This window comes from Vidua chalybeata, chromosome 4, assembly GCF_026979565.1.
Source record: "Vidua chalybeata isolate OUT-0048 chromosome 4, bVidCha1 merged haplotype, whole genome shotgun sequence".
Lineage (NCBI taxonomy): Eukaryota > Metazoa > Chordata > Aves > Passeriformes > Viduidae > Vidua > Vidua chalybeata.
In genome coordinates, this window is record NC_071533.1 from 8,001,952 (window position 1) to 8,018,300 (window position 16,349).

Consider the following 16,349-nt stretch of genomic DNA (forward strand, 5'->3'; position numbering starts at 1 on the left):
GCTGAGGGCCGTACAGAAGGAGCATTTTTAGCGTTTTAACGCAGTGACTGAGCCACGCAAAGCCGGGAGAGAGCTGGCAGGCAGCTCGGCGGGTGCGCCTGAGGGGCGTGTGGCACTTGGACGACCACCAAAAGGTCAGCACTACCCTATGGGAAAACTGCGCCTCCAAATTCTCCTTTCCTAGAAGAATCCCTTTCCCTTCCCGCTCCCCGCGAGCCGCCGCTCCCACCCTTCCCACGGCCGCTCCCGCCCCGCGCCGGACGCGATCCGAGCTGGCACCGCCCCCGCGCGGCGCGGCCCGGCAGGAGCCCCGCCCGCTCCCGCTCCGGCTCCGCTGCGCTCCACGGCCGGGCCGCCAGCGCCGCTCCCGCCGGATCCGCTGCGGCTCCTTCCCCCGCCGGGGAGCCGGGAGGCTGCTCCGCTCCCCGCGCCGAGTGGCGGTGCTGCTGCCCCCGCCGCGGGAGCAAATAGGCGCTCCGGCCCCGCCGCCGCTGCCCGGCAGAGCCAGCAGGGAAGGGGCTGAGCAGGGGACCCGCGCATTGTGCGAGCCCGCATGGGCACGGCACGGGGGCGCGGCCGCGGGGCTCCTGCGAGCCTCTCGCTCGGCCCCCGGCATCGCCCGTAGCCGGGGGGCGCCGCGCTCGGGCGTGAGGGATGCTTTTGTGCGCGGCCGCGGGCGCAGCAGCGGGTAGCGGCGGCTCCGGCGGGGCCGGGGCTGCGGTGGTGGGGCAGGTCGGGCGCCGCGCTCAGCCGCAGCCCTCCCGGCGAGAGCGGCCGGGCGCGATGCTCTATTAGGCGGCCCGAGCCCTTGCAAGCGCGGCGGGCAGGCGTAGCAGGCAGTAGCGGAGCTGGGAGGGCGGGCAGGCGGCTCTCCATGGCGAGCAGCCGGAGCATCGAGCTGGAGCACTTCGAGGAGCGGGACAAGCGGCAGCAGCGCTCCGGGCCGCGGCGCGGAGGCTCCGGGTCCGGCGGCGGCGCGGGGCCGCGGGGCAATGGGCTGGTGCCCAGCCCGGCGCACAGCGCGCACTGCAGCCTCTACCGCACCCGCACCCTGCAGGCGCTCAGCTCCGAGAAGAAGGCGCGCAAAGCCCGCTTCTACCGCAACGGGGACAGGTACTTCAAGGGCTTGGTGTACGCCATCTCCCCCGACCGCTTCCGCTCCTTCGACGCCCTCCTGGTGGAGCTCACTCGGTCCCTGTCGGACAACGTGAACCTGCCGCAAGGGGTCCGCACCATCTACACCATCGATGGCAGCAAGAAGCTCACCAGCCTGGACGAGCTGGTGGAAGGTGAGGAGGGTGTCAAAGTCCGGCTGGACCTGGCCGTGGGACCTGGTGGTGGGTTGTGGGCACTCCTGGGGTGAGCTTCCCAGTCCCCACCCGGACCAAAGTGAAGAGGTCGCCTTGTGAGAACTGGCGACCTCAGAACCCGTGAGGGCAAGTAGCCGGGGTTGCCCGCAGGTTACCGCTGTGAGGGGCGGTAGGGCCTCGTTTTCCCCGTGTGGACCATCCACTTCTGCCATCACCTTGAGTGCTGCCATCTGCATGCGCTGGGCTTGACTCCAATGCTAGTTAAGCAGCAGGTGCTCTTTTCATCTGCAAGAAGTGTAAAGTTCTTGGTTACCTTCCATTTGTAATAGAGGGAAATGCTGTAATTTGCTTCTCTAAGTGTCATTGTTGACTCACAGTGGCTTCAACCTTCAGAAAAGAAGCCCCAGTGCTGTGAATAAAGGGTATCTCTATCCTACCACTTATTAAAACTAACAGGTGTAACACCCTGGTTTCAAATGTGATCAGAGTCCATATTAACAGAGGGAATTATCTACCTTGCCTGACTTTCAAAAGCACGTTATGGAATCAGATGTATTTCAGAGTTGTTCCTAAGTAGCTTTTCATAATGGGATTTAGCTGCTGAAGTTATGTACATCTTACAAATCTGAACAGAACAGCACTTGCCTGTCTCAAAATGGGACCAGAAATATTCTTTTGTGAATGACACATATGCCCCTTGTTTGTGGGGAGTGATAACTATCAGAATGAGGAGCAGAATTCCCCAGTCTTTTCACGTGATGTCTTAAAATATAGTTTGAGCTCAGCATTGCCTGCTTCCCAAATGAGCAGGTTATGTTGTGCATGCTGAGAGGTTTGCAATGAATTTGCACTCGATGGTTGTTCTCAGGTATTTAATAGATCAGCTACCACCAGAGTCTTCCACCCTGTGACTCTGTGTGCCAGGTGTAGCTGGTTTGCATTAATGAAGAACTGGGATTTTTTTGTAGGCTTTCCAATGCCTCCTGCTTCCCAGGCTTTCAGCTGCCTATCCTTTGAGCTTTGGTCTGGAAGCTTTCCTTTTCAAAGCAGTGCTGAATCACACCTGGAGAATTGGATGAGAAAGGGAACCTGAAGACCTTTATGTAATCCACCAGGAAGGACATTGGGAGTTAGGGACTAGCTGCTTCACAACGTGGAAGAGAAAGGGGAGGGGCTGCAGAATTTGCTGTGCCAAAGGGGGTCTCCCTCAAAAAAGATGTGCATGGAAGGGCACTTCCATTACTTTTGAGATGTTGCAGCAGGAGTGATACTAGGCTTTTATGACTTAAAACGAAAGCAGAATTACTTGCTGGACAGCCATGTATACTCTTACAATTATAAATTAATAATTGAAAGCAAAACTTACTCTTTGTCTCTTCAAATACTCATTGAAACTGTAACCTTTGTTGTGGCTCTTCACTGGAAGAATAAAGCAAAATAAATGTCACAGTCAAAATGCCACTTCCATGCTTTCTCAATGAAATAAAAAGCGGGAAAAAGAATCCCAAGTACTTAGTCATCTATCCAATACAACTCTCAGGAATATTAAGAAAATCCTATAGCATCATAATTGGATTAGTATGTTCTCCAGTTAGCGTGCTAAAAACTTTACCAGTGCAAGACTAATCACCCAGAGAAAGAAAAGTGTATAGAGGAAGGAAAGGACAGCAAACAAGTAGTGAATCTGTCATTCCTTGAAATTATTTGAGGTTTTTGCTAGCTGTTTTGTTCTTGAGGTGCTGGAAGAGATTTGATTTGGGTTCATTTTCTTTATTTCTTGTGGTTACAGCACAGCAAGCTTAAATTTCTGCTCTCGAGTAAATGCTCCAACATTGGTGTTAACCTAAAGCTTGAACTACAGAAGCACCAGAAGTAGTTTTGAATGGTATTTTGCCATATTTCTTTTTAATATTTTCAGAAAGGAAAATAAAACTGTAGTGCTGGAGTGTGTGCCAGCCACAGGCTGAGCACCAGACGGGCCATGGCTGCGTGATGCAATACCAAGCTCGCTGGTCTCTTGGCACCTTCCCAGTGCTCCTGAACTGGGACATGGAGTCACAGCAGTTCAGGTTCAGTAGTGGCAGATCTCTGCAGTGAGCAGAAGGTGAGTGCTCAGCAAACCTTGCCAAGCCAGCAAGGTCTGCATTAAACCTCCCTCAGCTCTAGCCTGTGTGTGTGTAGCTCTTGGACAGTGATGTGTCCCAGTACAGGGCAAGCTCGTTAAGGCTTATTTGCTATTTATCTATCTGAGATATAAAAGCTGGCAACATCAAATTGTGTATCATAACGAGCTGAGTTGAGTCACTGATAAATGTTTTTTTTTGGAGTTTGGCTGTATTTGGCAATCTCTTTTACTGCTTGTCATTTTAAGAGAAAAAGAGCTAGTGCATGGACATACTGAGGATATGAAATATTGCTGTTATGGGTTGAGCCAGTTAAAAATTGCACCAGATCATGTTTATTAGTCAAAAATAGAAGCTCCAGTTTATGAAGCATATTGCTTTTCTTAACTGGATATGACAATCAAAAAAGCATGCTCTGCTGGACCAGCCTAAGGCAAATATAATTTATATTCTCAGCCCCTGTAGATAGGAAACATTATGAGTATGACAGTTTTCACTGTTTTCTTAGAATGGGAGGAATTTCATTGTCTACTCCTGATCTGTTTGAGCAGGCAGATCCAGAGAGGAGGAGGGGGCTGGGACTATTATGGCTCTCTTATACTTTTCTTTCTTCCAGCTTTACTCTGCTGGAACACTGCTTTTTACTTTAGAATACAATATTCCATGTGTAATTTTATACTTGCCCTTCAATATCAAATATTTAAAAGTAGATTAATTTTTATTTTCTACCAGAGTTAGCTATTTAAGTGTTTGTCTATTTCCTTCAGTTTCCCTTGAAAAAATAGGCTTCCTAAAGCATGATATACCATGGTAATAGAACTGTGCAGCTCTTTAGTCCTGAGCTATGTGTTTTATGTGGATGTTGGTCATGCTCTGTCTCTTTGTTTTCACTGCCTTGTTAATGAAGGATGCGGAGAATCCCGATTGTACAGGTCTGCTGCAAAGTTGGGAGTTGTTGGATTTTGGGAGATGAAAGCAAGTGTAGACCTTATTTCTGGAAAGAGAAGTTCTGTTTGTTTTGCATCTAACGGGAATCCTTCTGTTCCCTAGAAAAATGGCTGAGTGTCTTTGTTCGTTCAACAACAGTGCTTAATTAATACAATCCTTTATAAAATGTCAGGAGTTTTGTCTGCATGATTATGCACACAATCAACAGGCATTTGTAGGGAAGTCTTTGGGCAGGAGGTGGGAAGGTTTTGGGGTGGGGCAGTCCTTATGTATGGCCAGGACACATAGCACAGGGCAATGTCTGATTTACAGAAATGAGCTCTGCCTCACTAACACAGACTAAGAGAATGTGTTTTGAAATGAGGTGTTGAACAATCCAAGTTTTTTTCTGCCTTAGACCATAGTTGTTACTGCATATTACATTTTAATCCTGCATAAACTACCTGTGACTTCGGTTGATGTGCACTGTTGCATTAGGTCAGGGCATTTGTAGTCTCTTGTCAGGGCAAGCAGATGGCAACACCAAGTAGGCAGTTTGTGTTTTTGCACATTCCAAAAGGTATGATTACCCTCCTGTGCTAGAGCCAGAAGCTGTAGCGCTTTAATAAACAAGAGGCAAATGTAGCAAGTTGAACAAAGAAGGGTAAGTAAGGAGGATGAAAGAAGGATTAAAAACCACTGAAAGCATATTCTTCCAAATATGTGTTCAAATCACTGTAGTGACACAGTTCTGGAGCGTTGGGGTATGGATGTGAAATGCAGAAGTAATTCTTAGTTAATGTCCCATCCAAGTAAAATAAAATAATTCCATCATCATCCATCTCCTAGTTTCAGGGATGGGGAAATTCTAGTTTACCTGAAAAGGGTTATTTAGTTCCTGTGGAGAAGGCACATGGTGTCAGGTGTGTTTGATACCAGGTGGAATTGACTGTCATATGAGAGCTTTTACCCTGCCCGAGCAGGGGGTTGAACTTGTTGAGGTCTCTTCCAATCTCAGCTGTTCCGTGATTCTGTGAAAGCCTGTAGGAAGCTGTAATCTGCACCTCTTAATGTCTAAATCAAATCAAAAGAGAACTAAAGAGATCATCAAAAGAGATCATCTGCTAAAATCCTGGTTGTCGTCCCAGATTTTAAAAAGTGCATGGGGAATTCTGAGTGCTGTAGATGAGAAAAGATCGTGACTTCTATAGGGTTATTAAAGACGATATGAAAGTGAATTGTAAGAAACTGATGAGGAGGGAAGTTGCTCAAAATAAGGAAGGAAAGGGAAACTGAAATAACCCAATCCTTCATAAAAGGGGTTATTTTATTTTTAGATCAGTCATATATGCTGTAAATACGCTGTTCCGGAAATCTGCTTGGCTTTGTGTTACAGAACACGGAAAGGTTACTCTGCTGTTTCCTCAAGTTAGAAAGAAGGTCAGTAGCCTTAAGAACTACCTTGCTGTACTAAATAAGCAGCTTTTGGTAGTTCTGAAGCTAGAGAGTTGCACCCAAAGAAGCTGAGGAACATAAGGTGAATAAATGACATCTGTGTAGATACCTGCCCTGTCCTATGGGATTCACAGGGGAACACATGCCTAAAAAATATGGAAATTGTTTTCCTTCCCTAGGGATGTTTTTACCTGTCAGCTGTGTCATTCTCTGTTACACAGAGTGCCATTTAAAAAGTGATCATTTATGTGACTTTCAGGAGATAGTGCTTATTGACCTTGAAAAAAGCAAGACCGAAAACTTTATTCAGATACTTTTGTTTCAAATATCCCTACTGAGGATTTTTGAGTGTTGCACACTTAATTAATTCCTTTTGTTGCTCACAACATGTGACATATCCACAGCTGGCTTCTAACCTAATGCTAGGGAAAAGTAAATATTTGTAAGTATTTCTTTAGTAGTTTTTATTTTTTAAGGACAAAAAGTCTGAATATTTCTAGGCTATTTGTCAAATGCTTAGCAGTGAGGTTTGGCTCACAAAAGTTGTGCTGTGAAGAACCTCAAATGGTCAGGCAGCTGTGTTCCCTCAAAACTGCACTTGTGATGCAAAAAGGCAGGATGCATCCTACTTTTTTTAATAGTACCTAATATTGCATGGCTGAATTTAGAATAGTTCATGTAAAGGTATAAAATAATCAGGGTTGAAATAGACCTTTGAGATCATCCAGTCCAACCATCCACCCAGCGCTGCCAGTGTAACCCCTAAACCATTTCACCAGGTCCAAATGCCTCTTAAACACCTGCAGGATGGTGACTGCCCTACCTGCCTGAGGAACTTATTCCAGTGCCTGATCACCCTAACAGTGAAAAGATTTTTTTCTAATATCTCATCTGAATTTCCCCTGTCTCAGCTTAAGGCCATTTCCTCTATTCCTCTTATGGCAGGCATGGCAGAAGAGACTGACCCCACCTCCATCCAACCTTCTTTCAGGGATTGTAGACTGCCATGAGGTCCCCTCTGAGCCTACCCTTCTCCTGACTAAACAAGCCCAGCTCCCTCAGCCATTCCTCTTAAGACATGTTTTACAAACCCTTCATGAGCCTGGTTTCCCTTCTCTGGACACACTGCAGCTCCTCAATGTCCTTTTTAAAGTGAGGGGCCCAGAACTGGACACAGCACTTGAGCTGTGCCCTCACCAGTGCCCAGTACAGGGGAACAACCACTTCTCTGTCCTGCTGGCTGATCCAGGCCAGGGTGCCATCAGACCTCTTGGCCACATAGGCACACTGGCTCAGGTTCAGCTGCTGTCAACCAGCACTCAGGTGTCCCTTTCTGTCCTAAGCCACTCCTCACCCAGCCTGTATCGTTGTATAGCTCAGGTGCAGAACCTGGCATTTCACCACCTTGAGCCTCCTGCAGCTGTGTCCTCAGCCCACTGATGGAGTCTGTCCAGGTGTCCAGCAGAGCCTTCCATCCCTTGAGCACATCAATTTAGTGTCTTCTGCACAAGTACTGAGGGTGCCCTTGATCCCCATGTCCAGATCATCCATAAAGACATTAAACAGGACTGGCCCAAGGCTGAGCCCTGGGGAACACCACTAGTGACCAGCTGCCAAATGGATTTATCTCCATTCACCACAGCACTCTGGGCTCAGCCATCCAGCCAGATTTTTACCCATTGAAGAGTCCACCCAACCCAAGCTGCAAGCAGTCATTTTTTTCTAGGAGGATGCTGTGGCAGATGGTGTCAAACACTTTACTGAAGTCTAGATAGACCCTGGATAGGCACATCCACAGCCTTCTCCTCATCTACTAAGTGTACACGCTACTCTCCTTAATCCATGCATTTTTATCTTGAAAGGTGAGCTAGGCACATTTCTTGGGGATTGGTGTTGAAGAAATAGATTGCAAATAAAAAAAACTTTGTGGATGAGTTTCTAAGAAAGCAAACCAGTATTTAGGCAGCTGGTGATCTATGGCTGTTTGTCAGTCAGATTGACCAGTGTAGTCTTGTTTTCTCTTTTTCCATTTTCTCTGTTTATCATCTGTATTTTCCTCTTCTGAGGGGATGGCAGGTGTTGTGTTTAGACTGTTGGCTGTCTGAAGCTGGAATCCTTTTACATTGTTCTTAAACCACTTACACAGCAGCTTGTTTCATGGTTAGTGCATCCAGTTATTAATTCAGTGCAGCTGAATTATTGAGAGGCACATCATATTTCCTTGTGAAAAGCCAATGTTCCATGTCTTCTAGCTGATTTTCTACTGTTAATAAGACTTGGAAAATCAGAAGTAGACTTATGCCATTTGCTGATTATATTGTGGCCCAAAACATCAGCAGATGTTTCTCTTTTTAAGCAAGCATATGCCAAATTTGAGGAGTTTTTGCTGGTAGCAGGATTTCTTCATGGAAGAGCTGGCACTTTTAGCTTGCTCTGGGTACTGTCATGAATCGTGAGTTAGATTGTACATACACTCTGTTAAAATTATGCTGTGAACTTATAAGGAGGTTTCAGACTTCTGCCAAAACTACTCTGCAGCCTGGTTGAGCTTTCTGCTGTGGAATAGTTTGGCTGGGCTCAAGAGTCCCAGATGTCACCTATGTCTGGAAGTGTTGCATTTTTTTCTGCCTCTAAATGAAAAAAAGAAAGCATTGCTAAATAGATCATCCTGCTTCATTACTCTATATTGTGCTTCTTTACCTGCACATCTCAGTGTAATATTAGAGACTAAACTCATGCTCTGGTCTGAACCTTGGGGAGCTGATTCATGTTAATGCCAATGTTGTGAGCTGGAGACATGGTATTTACTTTCCATAATATAATTGCTATGACTGTGTGCTGGTTGAAGCTACTATGCATTAGCTTTAATGTCTTTCAAGAATATAAATGGAAAGTGGGCCTTCAAACCATAAAATTGACCAGCTTGAAGTCAGCAGTGTAAATATCTGAATTACTGTTTATGCCTGTTTTTGGAGATTTATCAACTTTCTTGGGCTGGTAGATGTAAAAATGCAAAAAGAAAAAAGCTACAGCCTGATCAAAATACTGCTAAAGTCTCATAAAATATTTCCTTTTTATTTGGGATGATATGCATTTAGGTTATTCACATGGATAATCTCATTCAAGACAGTCAGTGAAACAGTCAAATATATTTATGGTTGTGATTTTTAACTATAAAGGTATCTGTTAGTTTCAATGACATTTGAAAACAATTTCATTGGTTCAACTGTTCTAGACTCCCTCAAAAATCAAGTATTGTGTGTTATATTTTACATATCTTAGTTTTCTGAAAGATTGTGGAGATTATCAGAAGTCTGTACTTATACATGAATTAATCCCAAAAAGATTTAAAATCAGGTCATACATGAAAGCTGTGAGCAAATATGGTGTATATATATAGTATTTATATTTTCAGGTTCTTACCTACAAAAATTAATGTAAAAAAGAGATACTACTTATACAAATTACATTATATTTCTTCCAAACTGACATACATAAGGGCATTTTCTACTTTGGAGGATGGCTACAATAATTTAAACAATAGCACACTTTTATTAATGCTTGCTTATCCAGGGATGGTGTTTCCTCAGGCATGATTTTTAAATGCACCATTCTGTCGGAAAGTTTCCTAGAGTTAACTTTATAGATGTGATTTAAGTTACCCCTGCCATTTTTTTCCTTACATATTTTCATCACAATAGTCAATTGTATACCTCTGTCAAACAAATAAATGTTTAACTTGTTCCTAGAAAACCATTCTTTATCCAGAGAGAAGCAATTGTCTTCCTAATGATACTGTTTCTTGGGGTTTTTTTGTATCTTGCAAGTTTTTAAATAGAACTTAGAAACTGTGGGTGAAGTCCTGGCTGTAGTAAAATAATTAGAGATTTAAGTAATAATTTCAAAACTTTATCCTTTAAGTCATGAAATAAGAAAATCACTCCGTAAATGTGTTTTCTCACTTACAGCCCTTACTCTAGTTTTGCCATATGTGCCTGCCTTGCAGGTGTAGTAGTAAAATCTGTTTTCCATGCAAAACTTGTGTTACTTAACTTTATTTATATGTCTGGTATATGAAAGCAGGCATGGACTTTGAAGCACTTACTAAACAATTTGTAATATACCATATTCTCAAGCAATTAGACTTTACTGTATCTACCAACTATAGGAAATTTTCGATTAATTTTGGCAGATTTTATCTTTTTTTTTTTAAGGTAAAATAGTTTGTGCTTCAACTTCAGGCTTGACTAAATGCAGCTGAAACAAATAATAAACAAATAATTTGAAATTCTTTCTTTGAAGTTATTACATTGTTTTAACTTGAAAGCAGTTCCTGACTTTCATTACTGTGGCCTCTGCTTAAAGGAAAAAAAGTAACAAGAAGAAATCTGTATCACAACACTCTGAGATAATCAAGCAATTGTTTTATTCATGCATTAAGCAAGGGAAGCAGTAGGAGACAATGTTTTACACTGCTATCTTAAAAAAATGTAGATCCTTTTGGATTAATATTGACTGAAAATTTTATAGAAGTACAATTTCTGCTGTCCTATAGGGTGCTGTAGGACAGCTGTGACAGATAATAGATCACATTCCACGATAGTATGAAGAAGATGCTCTATTTATGATTATGAAACAAAGTCAGAATGCCTGTTGAAACTTTGCTATTATAAATCCTTGAGCAAAGGGACCTTTTTTATGCAAAGCAATGAATTCACTTCAAGTTTTAGACTGTTTCTGAGTAGCTTTAATATTTTTTTTAAACTTTATTAATTTAAATTTCAGCCCTGAGATTTAACTTTAAATTACCTTGTGTGCATTTGTTTTTTTTTTTTTTTTCTTTTTTTAATGGTCTAGGAAGTACATTGGTTTTGAGTCAGGATAATTCTGAACATTCTCAATTATGGTGAATTTTGAGGTACTTTATAGAATTTATTTAAAGCTCTTTTGCACACAGGTGGACAGACTGTCCCAAGAGTTTGTGCTGAGTTTGGCTGGGATAGAGTTAATTTTCTTCATGGTAGCTAGTATGGGCTATGTTTTGTATTTGTTTTTGAAACAGTGTTGATAACAGGGGGATGTTTTTGTTCCTGCTGAGCAGGGCTCACGCAGAGCCAAGGCCTTTTTGGCTTCTCACATCATCCCACCAGTGAGTGGGCTGGGGGAAAATGAAACTGGGAGGTGACACAGCTGGGACAATTGACCCCATCAGGCCCAAGTGATATTCCAGACCATATGACATCATCCTCAGTTTATAAATCTGGGGGAAGAAGGAGGAAGAGGAGGAAAGTTCAGAGTTAAAACATGTGTCTTCCCAAGTCACCATTACCATGATGGAGCCTGGCTTTCCTGGAGGAGGCTGAACACCTGCCTGTTCTTGAGAAGTGGTGAATGAATTCCTTGTTTATCTTTGCTTGCCCCTGTGGCTTTTGCTTTCCCTATTAAACTGTCTCTATCTCAGTCCATGAGTTTTATTTTACCCTTCTGATTTTGCCTCTTCTGTCCCACTCAGTGGGACTACTACCAGCTTCTTGAAGTGCCTCTCATTTGGCAGCACTGGGTTTGGAGACAGACTTACTGGCAATTGTTCAGGCAACAAGCACAGTGCTTTGAATCTAGTGATAGAGGATGTACAGGGGGAAACCTTTGCTTTCTGTTGTAGCTGAGCTGCTGCCACAAAACGAATCTCTCACACTGTTTTGCGATAACAGGATAGATGATGAAAACAGCCGTTGGAAGAGAACTGTGCACATCTTTAAAATCATGGGACCTCTTAGTTTGAAAGGGACTTTCTGAAGTCACCTCATCCAGATTGCTTGGAGATTTCTTACAATTTAGCAGGTAGTTCTGGGGCAACATAAGCTTCTAGACACCACGGCCCTTACTAAGCTGTGTGGAGTTTGGGGTTCTTTTTCTCCTACCTGTAAGTTGGTGCTAGTGTGCAGCATGCAGCTGTTTGTCAAGGAGTTTGTGTACTGAAAACACCTTCTTTCTCTTAGCTATTTTTTTGGGAGAAAGATGAAGAGTCTAATCTTGTCTGCATCAGTTTGTTTTTTGCACCACTTGATCTAGGAATATGAGGAGGAATGATGGGGATGAGTGAAGAGGAAGAGTACAGACAAGGCAGTGGCATCCACAGAACTTCACCCCAGTTTCCTAGTACCTGAGTGGAGTACAGTCCTGGTGATGTTTTTGGAGGCAGAATTTTGGCTACCAGAATTTCCAAACAAAATCAGTGTTGACTTGGCTTAATTATAATCTGTGTTCTTTCAAATACAGCAAGTAGACTTTCAAGAAGGTCTAAATACAAGATAGATTACAAAGCAGTGTAATAGGTATTGGAAAAGAAACAAGAAAGTCTTTCAGCTTACAGTAATTCTTCAGGGCTTTGAAAGTAGTTTAGTATCTTGCTTTTAGAATAAGCTCTGCAACTTCTAATATAAATCAACTCTCCAAACTAGAGTTCAGAAAGTAAAAGTGTTGTTTAAAAGTTTGCTAGTATGCATCTAAATGTAGGCATACATTTTGTAACCCTTACAATTCTGTCCCCTAGATGTATCTTTACTCTTTACTCATCTTGCTGTGCATGTTAGAAGTGAGTTTGGTTTCTTCCACCAGTGACTTTGACTGTGTAGCTTTAATTTTAGAACAGGTTAAGCTTTTTAAGATATAGGTAGCTCTTCTATCTGGAGCAATGTTGTATTCTGTCAGTTTTGAATGCTTTAGCATTCATCCTTCTGGCAATACTCTGCCCTTTCAAGAATGTCTTGGGATGTCATTTTGTGACACCCCAAGGATATGGGTTACACAGAGTTAAGGATGTCCTTGTCATGGTTTACACCTTGCATATTGCTGTCAGGTGTCAAAAGTGTTGTCATAAGCTGCAAGTAGTCCTCCTCTTTTTTTTTCCTCTAAAAGAAAAAAAAAAAAAAAGAACAAAAAAAACCTAACCCAAAACAAACAAACCAACAAAAACAATAAAACAAAAACCCAAACAAACAAACAAAAAACCCACAAACAAACCCCCACAAAACAAAAAAAGAAAAAAACAAGAGCCAAACCAAAAACACCCTGCAAACCAGCTTTGAGTTAGGAAAGAAATTAAAAATGGGGAAGTGTAGATGTATTATTATCCTCCCATACTCTCAAAGACTTGCTTGTGGCCTCAGCAGGTGTTCATTGGTCTAAAAAATACGTAAATGGATGTGTTTCAAATATGTGTCTTTGGTAGAAAGGCAGTAACTCCTGGTAGGTTAACGTGCCTTTTAGGGTAAGGGCCTTGAGGTGCTTAAATTTATTCTGTTAAAACTTGCTGTTGTAAAATAAACACAGGCATAGGTGTACATATCTTGAAGTCCATGGTTGAGGGATAGATACATAGGGGAGGACCTGGATATTTGCTGTAGGAGAATGCTCTTAGTGTCATGTGTTGAGCTCAAGTAATTTAAGCACTTGCAAGATGACTCAATCCAAAAGATGTGAAATATCTTGAACCTCCTCGTTACCCCCTACTGTTTATTATACCAGAGGTCTTTTGAAACCTGTTGAAAGCACTGTATGAGAGTGTTCTTTGGGTGGAAAGCCCTGATAACTTATGGTCCTCCTTGTGAAAATACAGGAAAATCATTCCCAAAATATGTCTTTTTTTGGTTTTTCTGGTTTTTAAGTTAACAAAGTAGCTGCAAACCCCCTTGAACTGTGAACATGTCCTCTTCTTTTCAGGTGAGAGCTATGTGTGTGCATCCAATGAACCGTATCGCAAAGTTGATTACACCAAGAATGTCAACCCGAACTGGTGCGTGAACATAAGGACTGGATCCAGTCGGTCCTTGACGTCCTTGACATCCACAAGGAGCGAAGTGAAGGAGAGTAAAGATTTCATTAAACCCAAATTGGTGACTGTTATTAGGAGTGGGGTAAAGCCACGGAAAGCTGTGAGAATTCTGCTGAACAAGAAGACTGCTCACTCCTTTGAACAGGTTTTGAATGACATCACCGAAGCCATTAAGTTAGACTCGGGTGTAGTCAAGAGACTTTGTACACTGGATGGGAAGCAGGTAGGAGAATAAACTGCTGTGGCCATCTAATAATCTGAGATGCTCAGTTTTCATAAATTCAATTTTCATTACTGTGTATGCTTTAACCTGTTTCTGAATGACAGTTAAAATCAACTTTTAAAAGATTCATTAAAATATTAATACAGCCAACAAAATTAGAATTGTATATAGTGTAAAATAAGTAGATTTTTACATTCAAGTAAAGCAAATTATTTTTTATGATAGCCGTTTTGCATTGCTCAAAAAAGTGACTGTTGATTGAGTAATACAGTTTATTTGAAACATTTGAACTTGTTAAGATATCTGTGTGTTTTCAGACTACCATACAGTGGCTGAATGGTATAAGAAAAATATTGATGTCTCCTTCCATTGCACTTCCATAGATTGCTGTTTCCAGAGGTAGTAACTGACATGAGCCGAGGTCAAGAATTGTATCTGAAATTAATAATTCTGGGAGGGTGTTCACATCTTTGCAACTTTTTTTTTTTGCTTTTAGTTTTATCTCTGCGAAAACAAAGCTAGGGTTAATGATGTGGTGTGTGTTCTTGCACAGAAATACAAAGGAGCAGCCCACAGGATGTTCTGCTGCACCAATTTAAAGTGTCAGGAACACACTTGATGTTGATCAGTCACATTAATGACTCAGCCCTTCATAGAACAGGACTTTGATACCTGATACTTTTATTTGACACTGCTGTGGAGCTCTGACAGAATTGTGACTGTAGTAATGGAGCAACAGAGGCGCAGAGTAGATCACGTTGGTATCAGGTACCTGGACTCTTGTACTGTTGACTAAACATTGATATCCTTGCTCACTCAACAGGTATTATATACACCTGTATACCTATACATCTGCATGAGGTAATTGTAAAAGTTTCGGTTGTGTTCAGAGATGTGGGCATTTTTATTTGCAATATTTTTATAATGTTTAATGCAAAAAACCCACTTTTTTTGAGGTGCAAGCTTCTAACAAATGTATCACAGAACAAGTGTATTTTTAGATTGCCTCAGTAAGAGCTCTGTCTCTGGTTATGTTCTGTGTGTCTGGATGTTCTGTGTCCCTACACTTCTTGTAGGGAAATATGTGAAAAGAACAACTTCTGTGTTTTGAAGAAAATGTAGCAAGGCAAAGGCATCACTGAAACTCTTGATTTTCAGTGTTTGGTGGCACAATGACATGCTCTTTAGTTCTTCTAATAGGTTTGATTTTAAATGAGATTTGTTAATGATACTTCTTAACAGAGAATCCTTCCTAGGAACATCCAAACAGTGTTTGTCATGTTTAATTCAATTAACAATAAAATAGCTTTGAGGGTATTTATTATGCAGTAATGAGTCTCTTCTGCCCATGAAGTGTTCTGACACTGTCTCAGGATTTTTGTCTTCTCAAGCAAGTAGGGAGTCAGTAAGGGAAACTGCAAAAGCTAGGATTGTCAGTTCACATTGATCTCTTCTTGCATTGTTAAAGCAGCGGAAACCCACTGATCTGCACTGATATGGAAGATGCAGTAGTGCATCAGGGATCAATAAAAGTAGTTAACATTAAATATCACATTCATTGCTTGTATGTTGCCGTCACCCATGGTGGATGATGACTTTCTTCAGTCCATGGTGAGGATGACCAAGCACTGGTAATGCTCCAAAACAGGATTTTTATTTGCTGTAGTACCTCCTCCTCCCCTTCTGTGGTAAAGGCAGTGAGCGAACTTGGACTGCAGCTGTAGGAGTGTTCTCAGGCAGGATTGAGAAATCCCGAATTCTGACTGTGAGCAGTCTGCGGAGAGCTGCTGCATGCAGCTGCCTCTCTGTGTAAACTGTCCCAGCAGGAGCAGTGCATAAATGTGCACTTCCACTGGGAAGACAGGCCTTGTGCTTTTCCACAGACTTTGGGCAGGAGCCTTTGTGGCACAACCACAGCGTAACTGTGTTTTAGGAGCTTGTGAGATGGAGTGCCCCAAAGAGAAGACCTATCACTTCAAACACCCTGACAAAAATAAAAGCCTTCTATTACTTACCTAGGAGAATTGAGAGCTCTTGTTTTGTTTTATTTTTTTTCTTTATTTCTCTTTCCCCAAAGGGAAGGGCTGACCCAAGTTTGAGGCAGTAGGGTTTTTTTTTAATTTGTTTGTTCACTGCCAGTATATGTAGAGGTTGGTGCCGAAGGGCTTTTTGGGGTTTGGCATATAAAGAGTTGCTTTCCTGCCAACTACCAATTGGTGGAAATTTCTCAGCCTATTTTCTCTAATGTAGTAATTGCTTATTCTTCTAAATCTGCTAGGGAGGCAGATCTTTTATGTTTGTTGTGGTGTTGGCACAGCTTGAAAGGCAACCATTAAAAAAAAGGCATTTTGTAAATGGCTGTGTTCCTATAAATGTAGCTCTTGTGTTTCTTATGGTTCTAATTTTTTTTCCTTGCTCCTTCATATTTTTATCTCTGTGGAAATACTTTTTTTTTCCTGAGTGAATAGGCTTAGGTT

At 42.3% G+C, this 16,349-nt stretch overlaps 1 protein-coding gene across 5 annotated transcripts in view; it reads left to right on the plus strand.

Moving 5' to 3' along the window:
- The first annotated feature begins 345 nt into the window (after positions 1 to 345).
- DCLK2 (doublecortin like kinase 2) overlaps positions 346 to 16,349 on the plus strand; it is an 81,011-nt gene continuing 65,007 nt past the window's right edge. For all 5 annotated transcript variants that reach the window (XR_008430346.1, XR_008430347.1, XM_053939903.1 and 2 more), the window contains exons 1-2: positions 346 to 1,289; positions 13,538 to 13,872. Coding sequence is in view for 3 of the 5 variants with exons in the window: in XM_053939903.1 (XP_053795878.1) it covers positions 875 to 1,289; positions 13,538 to 13,872 (750 nt within the window). In the remaining 2 variants the exon portion in view is untranslated. The remainder of the gene's footprint in view (positions 1,290 to 13,537; positions 13,873 to 16,349) is intronic.